This window comes from Passer domesticus, chromosome 5, assembly GCF_036417665.1.
Source record: "Passer domesticus isolate bPasDom1 chromosome 5, bPasDom1.hap1, whole genome shotgun sequence".
Taxonomy (NCBI): Eukaryota; Metazoa; Chordata; class Aves; order Passeriformes; family Passeridae; genus Passer; species Passer domesticus.
Genome location: NC_087478.1, coordinates 13,858,675 through 13,871,827, shown reverse-complemented (window position 1 = coordinate 13,871,827; position 13,153 = coordinate 13,858,675). Strand labels below are relative to the sequence as shown.

General features: G+C 39.9%; 1 protein-coding gene across 1 annotated transcript in view; it reads right to left on the bottom strand.

Moving 5' to 3' along the window:
• The window catches only part of ABCD2 (ATP binding cassette subfamily D member 2), a 41,199-nt gene that overhangs the window by 15,055 nt on the left and 12,991 nt on the right, over positions 1-13,153 (bottom strand). Inside the window, exons 5-6 of the mRNA XM_064422075.1 lie at positions 12,965-13,059; positions 11,401-11,546 (exon numbers count right to left, since the gene is read on the bottom strand). Coding sequence (XP_064278145.1) covers positions 11,401-11,546; positions 12,965-13,059 — 241 coding nt within the window. The remainder of the gene's footprint in view (positions 1-11,400; positions 11,547-12,964; positions 13,060-13,153) is intronic.

Genomic DNA, 13,153 nt, shown 5'->3' with positions numbered 1-13,153 from the left:
TGCCAGCACACTTGGTGCCATGCACTGTGCCAGCACACTTGGTGCCATGCTGTTCTCTGAGTCACCAGCACTGCTTCCTGGCACAGCTGCATTTTCTTCTGGCCTCACAGCTAAACACAACAGAACTACCAAGCACGCCTCTCCCCACCTAGTTTGTAAAAATTACAGAAAAGCCCAGGCAGCAGTGGAGTAACAAACCCCATCAATTACTAACTAGCAGAAAATAAGAATAGCTTACAAGGAAACTACTGTTAACAGGCAGGAATCGTGTGTCCAAAGAGATAGTTACTGGAAAGAGCCTAATTATATACTATACCAGTCAGAATCCTCAACTGGAAGGAGGGAGACTTTAGTACCAGTCTTTTTTTTCCCAATGCTCTTTAAGATAAAATCCAGTAGCTATCTTAACCCTTCAGTAGCATTTGAAAAACATTTAAAGGAGGTTCTAATCTTATTTAGGTGCCTGCCTTCAGGAGAGATATGTGGGTTTAACATTTAGCTCTGCGTTTGCCACCTAAGCTGCAGGAAGTGGCAGAAGATCAGACATACATTTATACATAGAGATTCCTGTAGGTTAACTCTAGGTGGCTCCCTTTACCTGCTACATAGATATCATAGACCATTTTCCAAAAGCTTGAACATCTAGGGATCCCCCCATATCACCTGGCTCGTCAAGATAATAATTTTACAAGCTGCTATACTTTGTCTGGAATCACCTCAGCAAAACTCCAGTTATTGCAATGCTCCTGGTTTAGATTAATAGTAAAAATTCCAGTTTTCACCAACAGCAAATCTTGATCAACAGTGCCTCCACTAATTAAAGTAATTAACAAGAAACAAAAAGAAACAAAAGCCTCCTCTAATTAAAGTAACTAAATTCTTAATTCTTCAATGACATTAATAAAAAAAACAGGAAAAAAGATGGCACCACCACTACAAATTTGAGAAAATAAAAGGTCTTGAACGAACATGAATTAAATTCTTTTTAAGTAGAGTTGTGTTCACTGCTCTTGAACAGAAGGTGCTATCACCAAAGAGTTAAAAAATCATAAATAATACTTATCAAAATTTAAAAACCACAACTGTTTGTTTATCTGGCTGTTTGTTTATCTCACGGTGTCTAGTTCAAGGGACTTTAGGGCCAGGTAAGGTTTCAGTAACTGTTCTAAAAATATAAATAATTGATCTGTCTTTAAACCACCCTACCCTGAACTTTGCTCTCCCCTCATACAGAAATGGCCACAAACATCCTCTAAATATTTCAGATAGATCAGTTACCTAGTGGAAAATCCTACTAGAGTGCTAAAGACCATAATGCCAAGGAATATAGCTAACAGGAAATGAAATGCACAGTATGAAAGGCTGAATTCTCAATGCATATAATTAAAATCTGGTATCAAAGGCTGAAAAAAAAAATCACATTAATCACTCTGTGGCTTTTTTTTTCCCAACAAAGCTGTGCACATTTCTACAAGAAAACAATCTAGGAGGAAAGTGCTATTCATACTCAGGTATCACCTCATCTAATGATCTTTTACTGTTACCTAGATCACAGACAGAATATTACTAGAACTGGTCAGATGGCAAAAAATATTTAAGATGAGTAAGTCACATAATTATTCAGTTCAGTCTGTATCTTGTGATAGGCAGAGAACACACACAAACACGCATATAATTAAAATCAAACTATAAATAATTTATACAAAATTTTAGCAGCTAATGCATTCTGAAATAATTGCACCACCTGAAAGGAATCAATCAAGTGAAGAGAAAATACTCTCCTTTTCTTAAACTACCTCTGGCAGTACTGATGATAAAAGGATTATCTGGATGGATGATCATGAAGATCAATGAACTGAAGAACAAGGAGCTGTTCTGGACAAGGTTCTAGCCTGTCAGTCCCACCAGGCATATTCCAGCCTAAGAGGTGTTTCTGACTTTCATCACAGCAGTGTAACACCATGAGCAAAGCAGTCTGCCTCTTCTAGAATGATCCCAAATTATTCACAGTTTGGGAGATGAGAAGTGACACTTATTTCACAGGGAAGAGGAAGTGTAGACAGCAAAGCCTCTAGAGCAAAGGCTGGTTTTGCTCTGAGTCTCTACAGTGCTCAGTTACCAATGGCGTAACTTCTTCCATGCACTGTGATATGAACACACAAGTATTCACAGAGCAATAGTGTGCCTGCACTGAAACACCTGCCAACAAGGGAGAAGCCACACACTGCATTACACAGGACAGACCCAGTCAGACAGAACAGAGACACACCATATATATGGATACATGGAACATTATTATAGACATTTTATAAGCATTATTGGTATGTGACATGGCTCTTCAAGGGATCTGGAGTAATAATCAGAAACTGAGATTGAGAGGGTATAATTAATGCAAGATATGAGGCAAATAACCAAGCCTGGAAAAGTCTTCCCTCTTGGGAAAGCCACATTCCCATCTAAGCTATGTAGATGCACACAAGATGAACTGAAGAAAAAAATCCCACCTGCTACATTCTCCCATGAGACCATGACATAATTAATGACTAAAGAACAACGAAGTGAAAAGCTGGTGTTGGGGGGACTATTCTGCACTGTCAGCAGAAAACACTCATCTCACTCATATGTCATAGAAGTTACTCATGTAAGTCTGAGTTAGTTCCCCCTGTTCCTCCTTGCAGTCAATGGTGTCCTCTAGTGAACTGGTCCTAGGACTTAGGCCAAGCAGCTGCAGTGACCCCAGCTGGAAGGCTGCTGTGCATTATGGAGCTGGTGATCTCTGGAACAGTTGTCTCCAGTGGCCATGGGCCTGTGCTGTGCTTTGCTGCACTGGGCTGGGCTGTGCTGCACACACAGCTTGGCTGCACTGCACCTGTCTCCTGGCTGCAGGATAAACTTTGTCAGCTAAGCTTCAGAGAGAAGCCTGCAAGCAGATCCCACCCGGCACCAGCAATAACACTGCTGGCTTGTCCTTGTCTTTATCTTGAAATGAAGCAGCATGTTCTCATGGTAACATCCTTTGGTGTGACAGGAGAAGTGACAAATGGCATTGTTTACTCCTAAGAAAACCCTACCTCAAGACCATAGTACTAAAGAACCTTAGCACAGATGGGCCCAAGCACAGCACATGCTGTGCTGTGACTAGAGGTCTGCCTGATGCTGCATAGTGTGGGCTCCTGGCATCTGATGGGATTCCAGTACCACAGAACTGGTGAAGGGACTGGAGCATCTCTCCTATGAGGAAGAAACCTGGGAGAAGTTTCAAGTGGATCTTATCAACTCATATAAATACCTGAAGGGAGGGTGCAAAGAAGACAGAGCTGGCTCTTCTCGCTGGTGTCAAGTGACAGGAACAGTGCTAATGAGCACAAACTGAAACAGGAGATGCCACATGAGCATCTAGAAACAGTTTTTCACTGTGAGGGTGATCAAGCACTGAAGCAAGTTCCCCAAAGAGGCTGGGGAGTCTCCATCCTTGGAGATATTAAAAAGCCATCTGGACATGGTCTGGCACACAGGTTTATCCTGCAGGCAGTCAAACACAGAACTAGAACCTAAGAAATGTGTCACAGTGAGCAGATCATGGAGAAACTGGGAGAAGGCTGAATGACCTGGAGCGTCATTCAGCTGTGTCCCTGGGAGCTGGGACACAGTTCTGGAGTTTTGGAGCCCAAGACACAGGAGCAGGCAAATGGCAAAGCCTAAGGGCCTGGGAAGAATTACTACTTTCACTTCAAGAAGGAGGTGTTGGCTATGTCTACTACCTGGATTTTTAAAAGCATAGGGCACTGTAATGGAGTTTCTGGTTGAAAACTATAGCAGGAAGGAGAAGAATGGACTTATTCCCAAGGAAGTTGATACCAGTTGCTATTAGAGCTTTCAGCTGTCCTTCCCTTACAAAAAGCCAGCATCCTTTTAGTCTTTTCATAGCAAGCTTTTTATGCCAAGCAGATTTCATAGTTTATGTTTCCCAGTGCTTCCCATTGTTATGTAACCAAATTGATTCTCATTACCTCATATGCATAAAGCATTTGAAGCGTGCTTTATGATGCTCCTAGGTAAAATATTATTGAAACAGCAAACAGTTACCATTCTGTTCATCTGTCACAGATCCTTTGTTGCAGTTTCAGGGCAGGTGCACTAAGCTAGATGTAACTGCTCAATCTGGACAGAGTAATGGGAGCTTAATACAGAAACTAAGTCATGTAAATACAACCACCATATTACTCCCTAACATGCAACTTTGTCTGTACCACTGTTAAGCTACACAGAGCTCTCAGCTAACCTCTAGCTGAATTTGTTCCCCTGGCACCGCTATCAAAACTAAATTTTGAAGGTGAAAGAAGTTGTGGATACCCCATTCCTCTAAATGTTCAATGCCAGGCTGGACAGGCCTTTGTACAACCTGGTCTAGTGGAAGGTGTCCCTGCCCATGTCAGGAGATTGGAACTGGATGGTCTTCAAGGCCCCTTTTAACCCAGGCATGCTATGACTCTATGAGTTGCTTGTATCAGCAAAATCAAACTAACACAGATTAAACAGACTGTCATTGTTTTGCAGATAGATGCTATAAAAACCAGCCATGTATTCAGTTCTTACAATCTATGAATGGCTTTGTAATTATAAAATATTTGTCAAGCTTAACCTGACTATGTACTTTAAAAAGTTCTAAGCCTATTTTTCCTAGCTTTTAAATGAAGTTTCATAAACAGTCTGGCACATAGATGACTGGAGTAGAAGTTCAGTATGTATCAACATATCTCAATTCCTCACCTACATTTGGTCCTCTTGGTCCTCTCCCATAGCCACAGCTTGCTCCAGACATGCCCCAGTCTGAAGGCACTGAGGGACCAAAACCCTGAGGAATGCTGAAGTCCTTCACAAAGATCAGTTCAGCAGTAGCCCTTAAATGTTTGATTTATGTAAATACATTTTAAACCTAAGATAAGCCCCAATGCAACAAGTTGACTATACACTTCAGTCTGGAATTTATGCAACACTCTCCTTAATAACAGAAAATACCTGAAAACTGTGCTTTAATCAGCTGAGTCTTGTGTCTGGGCAGTAGAGAAGACACCTGGCATGGCTTGAGGGGAGTAGCGGCTAATCCACAAAACCATTTCCCACCTCTATCAGTGTTGGTGAATTTTGTACACAGTGTCCCACCAAGAGGTACTGCCATTACTTGTGAGCAGTCAGCACACAGACCTAATAATAAACATTCAAACTCTGCAGCTCTTTAAGGAGCCTTCAGTGGAAACTGAGAGGTTTCACGGAGATCCTGGCAGGCAAAGCTTCCACCAACCTACAGGGCAGAAAGGTAAGAACTTTTCTGTTCTAGATGAGGCAAGATGGAACTTTCATCAATCAGGAAGAATAAGTGCAAGCATTTCTATAGGAATGACAAAAAGATGAAATGGAAGAAGCTGTGCCCTGGCCAAGAAGAGAGCCTGACAGCCCTCTCAGATGCCAAGCCACAGCTTCTAACAAACAGCAGAACTGAGATAAGCTCTCTGGACATGATTAATCTCAAAAGAGGAAAAATAAGATACAAGGTAGCAGGCAATCTTTAAGGCATATCTATATCAAAATAGCATACAAACTATTGCACACAGTATGAAGCGTGTTATGTTTTTTGTTATCTATCAAAGACCTTTTTCTCCTCTGTCAGATAAGTGGTGAACTTTGGAAATAAACACACTGAAAAGGACCATCATGAACTTGATAAAAGCAAGTCCACAGGCAGATCCAGTGTGCCAGGGAGCAGGTATCTGTACAGCATGACATGAACAGATGGCAAAGTATCGAAGGAACAAGTCGACATGGTGATGCACTCTCAGCAAAATGCTGAAGGACAACGACAATCACTGGTGCAGTGTTGGCGTGTGCAGAGTACAGCTCAACTCCACCTGACTCAACTAAAAAGATCATTGTTAAAGACAGAGCAGTATGAGCTGACAGCAAATTAGGATGTGCAAAATACAACCCAGGACAGAGACACCTGGGCCAATCTAAATGAGATGAGAACAGAACTCGTAGAGGCAGATTCGCACAGCTCTTCATTCAGGCTCCTTCTGCAGCAGACCACACACTAACAAGAAAGTAGCCTGCTACAGAAGAGCCATATAGATACATACTCCATTTGCACCAACTTCTGTATGTCATATAGGGTATCTGAAAGTGAAACACAGCAATTTTGCAAGATTAAACTGTTTACATAATCAAGAACTGTTTCAGGATGAGAGTGGCTATTACTAACTACTTCATGCTTAAAACATTTGAGTTGCACTATAATCTTCAAATTTTCATATGTTTATAATGTAAAATTTACTTTTATTTTATCACTTTATTATTTACATCACTTAGAACTGAAACATTCTTGCTTCATTCATCCACATGATGAATATCCTTGGACTACCTGAGGCAAATCACATCAGACATTTGGATTACTCAATAGAAGTAAGGAGAGGAAAAATATCTCTGTGGCTGATGTAATTTTGTTTTGTATCCAAAGATATTTTTAGAATATAGAAGGAAAAATGCCAGACAGCAAACGACTTGTAAATGAACCCCAAATAAAATACCAGAAACAGAGCAGATGTATGTAAAAACCAAACAGCTTAGAAGGGACAGATAAACCTTTAAACTGTCCTATTTCAGACTGTCCTAGCATTATTAAGAAGGCAGCAAGACATAGGTACATAAATTTTAAATGTAAAAGAACAAAGAACATTTGATACTAGTTTATCTTTGCCACCGCTTTAGCATTTGATGACCCTGGTGTTGAAAGAAAGAAATGTTAGAGATCTACTTGAATGAGCAATAGCAAGAGAGAGAGAATACAGAATTGGACCATTGCTGTGACTGCTGAGAAAGTGGGTAGGTCTTCTACAAGAATGGCACACAGAATAACAAACCCATACATGCTACTGGAGAAACACACCTCTCACAAAAATAACCAAATCACAGTAAAAGCAAGATGGAGAGAAAGAACAGTGACAATGGATGAGAAGAAAGAAGTACAGTATATTACTCCAGACTCCATGGGATGTGTTACTCCAGGCTCTATGGGAATCAGTCCTCAAGAAAGAGAAAATTCGGATGGACATTTATATATGTGCTGTGTTAGGAAGACTCAAGAGTCATGATCAAAGATTATGGAACTAACAGAGACTGCATGAGACATTCCTCCATGCAAATAAGACAATATGACACAGCAGGCAGAAAATGATTAACAATTTATATAAATGACTCAGTGGTAATTAGAGCTTTACTGCAACTTACGGTGCAGGGATATTGAGGAATATTCCTGTGCTGTTGTCAATGTAACCTGCAAGTATGTGCAATTTTGCTGCCATTTAAATCAAGCTAAGGAAATGAGAGCCAATATGTGTAGAATCTGTTTCCTTACAACCGAAAAAGCTGAGACTTTTAGTTGGAGAGCAAGAAAGGCTGGAGTAAATGCTAGGAGGAACTGTGTACTAGAGCTCTCTAATTTCATGAAGATGGAGTGAAGAGTCTCCTCCCAAGTATAAGACCAACAGAGCAGAAGCAGAGCACAGTCTAGACAAATAGGCTACTTTCAGATAGGTTGTGAAAGGCTAATTCACAAAGTGCTTCAGATAACATCTTGTGTCACCTGAAAGGTGGTTGCAGTCAGGTGGGGCTTGGTCTCTTTCTCGAGGCAGCAACTGACAGAACCAGAGCACACAGTCTTAAGCTGTGCCAAGGGAAATAAATATAGGCTGGATATTAGGAAAAGGTTTTTTACAGAAAGAGTGATAAAGTATTGGAATTGTCTGCCTGGGGATGTAGTGGAGTCACCATCCCTGGATGTGTTTAAAAAAAGACTGGATGCACTCAGTGCCATGGTTTAGTTGAGGTGTTATGAGTTGGACTCCATCTTAAAAGTCTCTTCCAAACTAGTGATTCTGTGTGTGGCGTATCTTCAGCATCAGTACTCATGTTACCCACTATATACTTTTGTCAATTATTTATTATTTAAAATTATGTTTCTGTGAACCATGGTTCCTTTCCAGCTAGTGTGACACGTTTATTTTTTCATTCATGCTACATTCTTGGCCAAGATTCGAAGAAGAATGCAGAAGAGGTGGCTAACACAAACAAATTTTACTTTGCAAAAGAGGGACAGAGAGAAGTGGAAGAAGGAGTAAGAACGTACATTCTGCCAGTTACTGAGTCTCCTATGAGATCTGACAACTTGTTGAGGTGTGACCAGTTCCTAGCACTGAAACAACAAGCTGCTTCAGGCACCAAATGATGCTTAAAGGCTCTTCAAGCCTCTGTCCCTTCTGCCTGCCATCCCTTCTGCCCACTCTCCTCTTGGACAGACCTGTCAGGGACAGTGGCAGAGCCCCTGAAATTTCTGGGCTTTTCTCACCCTGCCCCCAGTTTTTCATCAGCATCCTGGGACAGATTATAGATAAATTCTGGAAGGCCTAGTCCTATATAAGGGGAGAAAAATGATTTACAGCAAAAGATAAAACAGCAGTATAATTATGCTAAGTAATCCAAAAACCCAAAAAGACAGGAATTCTTAAGGCTCTGCTTTAAAGTTTACAAACCACTAAGTAATGCTAACTACAAAGTGCCTGCAGTGTGGATGAAATTTGGAGTATACAATGAGCTAATTCATATTTTAATAAATCATAGTTTTGTACATAGATTTTGAACTTGAAAAAGACACATGATTTCCCACACATTTCTGGAGTACTGTGCTGGAACATTAAAAAAACAGAAATGAAAAAATAATCCTTTCAGTGAGCTCCTATTTATTGTGGAATAGTCTGTTACTCAGTAGTCACTGTATTCTCCACCATTCATGTGTGCAGATGAGTTTTCACACACTTGACTCAGAATGGGCTGATGCAGAATTAGGAATGCCAATGCTCCAATGGTAACTGTGTCCACTAGTGTAAAGCTCTTAGACCAGAGATGTAATCTATCTACACAAACACAGGGATGTCATCCTAACTTGCTGTTCTGATGGACATCCACCAATTCCAGAGCTTTCTGCTGTACCACAGTTTCACCTACCCACCAAAGAAAACAGTGAGGTAGGCTGATGCCAGGTTGATCCTATCCTATCACCTCCCAGATCCTGTCAGTCTGAAACATTCTCCAGAACACTTTCCAGATTGACAGGAACAATCTTCCCTAAGGTTATGATGAAATACAAACATGATGAAATGTAGGCAGGGCACTCTATTCTTCAGTCTAGAATTAATAGAATTGTGCCTAACAAGAACAAACAAACAGAAGGTAATCCTGATAAAGCAGCAATTTGCACAGGATTAATAAGTAAAATGGTTGTACCAGCAGGACCTTACAAAACAAACCTCTTTAATTTGGGGACAGTTTACAAACCAGTACACAAATTCTAAATGTGTACCAGAGCTAGGGACAGACAAAAAAACCCCAAGTGAATGTGTGATGAATTTAGGCCACAAATAAAAGAACTGTTAAGACACAGGTAGATTATGGCAAAAAAAAAAAAAAAAAAAAAGAAAAGCCTGGACCACGTAAGGCAATCCACACAAAAGCCCTAAAACTCCAGCAGCTCTGTTACAAATCTTGTCCCAAAATGTACAAACTTCAATATGAGAAATTCTTAGTATTTTAGCTATTCATCGAAGACTCTGTATGCCCAAAGAACAAATACACTGGGCAACAAACCAATCTGAGATCCTCAAGGACAAACTGCTGTCTTTTATCAACCCCTTCAGCCACATTCACCCAGAAATCCCTACAAGATTCAGTCTCAGTCCCTGTCCAAATAGGAGACGCTGCTGACAGGCCACACTTCTGATTGTACAAAACACACTCTGACACAGCTGAATTGTCCTCCAGAGTAGACTTCAGAATCTTCAGCCACAGTCAAGGTGTAGCACTTTTGCAGAAGAGTTCTCTCTGTCACTCCTTGTTGCCCCATTATCCAGACACTGCTCTGTCCCTTGGGAAGGGAAGCACAGAGCCCATGAAGAACCACAGAGCTGAGCTAAGGCAGTGTCCCCTGGATGCAGCAAGGACATCCTTCCTCTTGGGGATCCTACCAGGATATGCATATGCCAATCCCTACACAGCTTTGGTCACAGAGGCCTGCAAAGACGTTGGGTGAATTCTGACTAAAACTTTTTGAAGTGTTTCATAAAAGATGTCTGCTGGACAAACTCTTCCAGCACTGCAAAGTTAGGGGAAGCAGCTAACAAAGAACCACATTTATGGAAATGAAAACCCAGCAGATGTGATGCAATCCCCTCAACCAGCACCTTGGCAAATCTGCCTGAATGTAACAGCAGTCTGCTTTCACAGGATAAAGGGAACGTAAGTAAAGGGAAAGAGCTGTAAGCAAGCCAGCCACAGATGTTGATCTGAGTAGGGGCTGGGATCACACAGGAAGGAAGTGGCTGAAACTCAAGATTTTCTTAAAGAAAAAACCTCAGATTAGCTTTTGTTCTGAGTAAACAGTTTTAAGAATGTTCCGCAGAATGGTTATTCTGAAATAATGTCTTGAAAAACATTTAATAAAGTATTTTTCTCCAAACTCCTGAATAAAAGTCTTGAGTGAATCAGAAAAATGACAATGGCTAGCATTAAATTATACAGATATTTGAAAAAAATCATAAAGCAGTGTTCCTTGCTAGCTTCACCTGCAGCAAGGAAAATTTACTGATCAGTTCAGTGTATTCTATTCATCTTAATATCTTGTACTTTTTAAACAAGGGTACAAACTGTTATCATGAATACTTCTTTTGCCCATGGGAAGAAATGAACTACGGGAAGCAAAGATTCAGTGTTTGACTTTGCTTTTGCAAAACAACATAGTTAGAGGTCTCCAAGGAGATATTCTAGAACCAATTGCATAAGAGTATATACTGAGAGTCCAACAGCATGTCAGCATAAAAAGAAAGCACAACAAAGCCAAGCTTCCATTAGTGAAATGAGCATATATAATTAAAAAGACAATCTGCAGTTACTGTTGGATTGGGTTGTGGTCTCGTGGTGTGAAAGTTAAGTTTTGGTTACTTTGACACTTAAGAATGAAACCACTCTCACTTGTTTCAATCCTTGGTTTTAAAAGAAATCAGATTTGAGATACACTAGGTCTATTTCAAATTTCTTTCAGACTCCAGTCTGTCCCCAGTTACCCACCCATCTGAGGAACACAGACTCCAACACAAGTGTATGTGAGCCCTTTCCAATGACTCATGATGCTGCATCACCAATGAGAAAAGATCTCTTCTTATAAATACACTCCACACACCTGAGGTTGTGCTTACTGCCTTTTAACTTGGATGTACACATCACAGATTAGAAATATGACAAGAAGGGTCAAAATTCATGTAACCAGGTAAAAGGCATCACTTTCAGCAAGACACATACCTTTGTGGTATATAAAACATGTGTTGTGGAGGGGGCTTGTAGAGAACTCCTTCATACACAGGCCACAAACCACTTAAAATTCTGAAGAGCGAACTCTTTCCACAGCCATTGGGTCCAGTGATTAAAAGATTCATCCCCTCCTCCACCTGAGAAAGGGATGAAAATGCAAAGGTATTAATACACAGTGTATGTAGCACAAGAGATTCTAAGACCCCTAAGAGGGGTTATATAAGGATTTATATAAAATTATCAACCAATTTCATTGATTAGCTGCAAGTATTCATGCAACTATTCTGGAAGCAGTGGCATTAGATAAAATGTGGGGGCTAAGATAATGAAAATAATTTCCTTTATATCTGAGTATCTCTATAAACTAATGTTTACAGTAGTATATGGTAGTAATATTTATAGTAATATATTATTATATACACGTAATGTAATATGTAATGTGGTTGCATTACAGCATCAATGCATCACAGTCAGAATCAATTGTTCTAATGCAGATTAGGTCTAAAGGTATTAACAGTGTTTCAAATAGTGTTGTGCCTACCTGTGATATTAACTGCAGGTATGGAAGCCAATCAAGTGACTTGGAAAATTTATTTCACACTGCCATTTCCCACTTAATTGCCTATGTTAACTTGGCTGTGACGACAAGTCATTTTTTTACTCATTTAACTTTTACCTTGTGTATATATGAGTGTATATTTACACATAATCACAATGTCATTACCCATGTTTTACAGAAATATACTGACTTCTGTATTTTCTTTGTTTCTGTCTCTTGAAACAAATAAATAAATAGAAATGTCTGCTTGATCATAAGGATGGAATTTTACAATTCTGAAATTCCTACACTGAAGTTGTTATCAGTTTTGCCATAGCTAGGACCATTTCCTCCTAGTTCCTAATTCAGAGGAAAAGGAAAATCCTACTTTAGCTAAATTAAAAGATCTGCTGGAATTGTTGAATTTATTTCTGATAACTTCAAGTATTTTTAAAAATAACAACATCTGCACTAGAACATCAGATCAGGATACATCTGGGGGTAATTCAGTAAAGGTCACTCATTAAAATTGTGAGCAGGTACCAAGAGGTGTCTGGAACAGGTTTTTAAAAACAATACAAGATTCTGCTGAGGAAATGCTCCCCAACTGGACTTGTGAACTATGCTGTCAGCTATCAGCCAGTACTGCTCTTTGTGGTGATCAGGAAAAACTACAAGTTTGATTTTTTCACTGTTGCTGTGGCCTCAGACTTTTAAAGGAGTAAAGCACCCCAATTTGATTGAATTTAACTAAAGGTGGATGCACACTCTCATATACACCTTTGAAAATCTCAGGTCAGTTTTTCACCTGGCAACAGCAACTGAAATCCTCCCTTTTCTTTCTCTGAGCAGGAAAAACTCCATATGTCTGCCTCTATTGAGCTACTATGCCTACCTTTCTGGACTTCCCTTTTTATCCATATGCTCCTCCAAGTACTTAACATAAGGTATATGAATTCTGTGCTGTTTATGTTAATGTGATGGCAACAATCAGAAGATTCTTGCATATCATCTTACTTTGAAGTTTAGTCTGGAAACCACCACATCGCCATTCGGAGTAATTATAGGAACATTTTCACAAATAATTCCTTGATCAACATCAATTACTCTCCCTAGAAAGGAAAAAACAAAAAAATTAGTTTGTGAAACCCTCCATTAAGCAATCACTTGTGACAGCCTCTGTGCACAACTGAGTATATTTTCAAG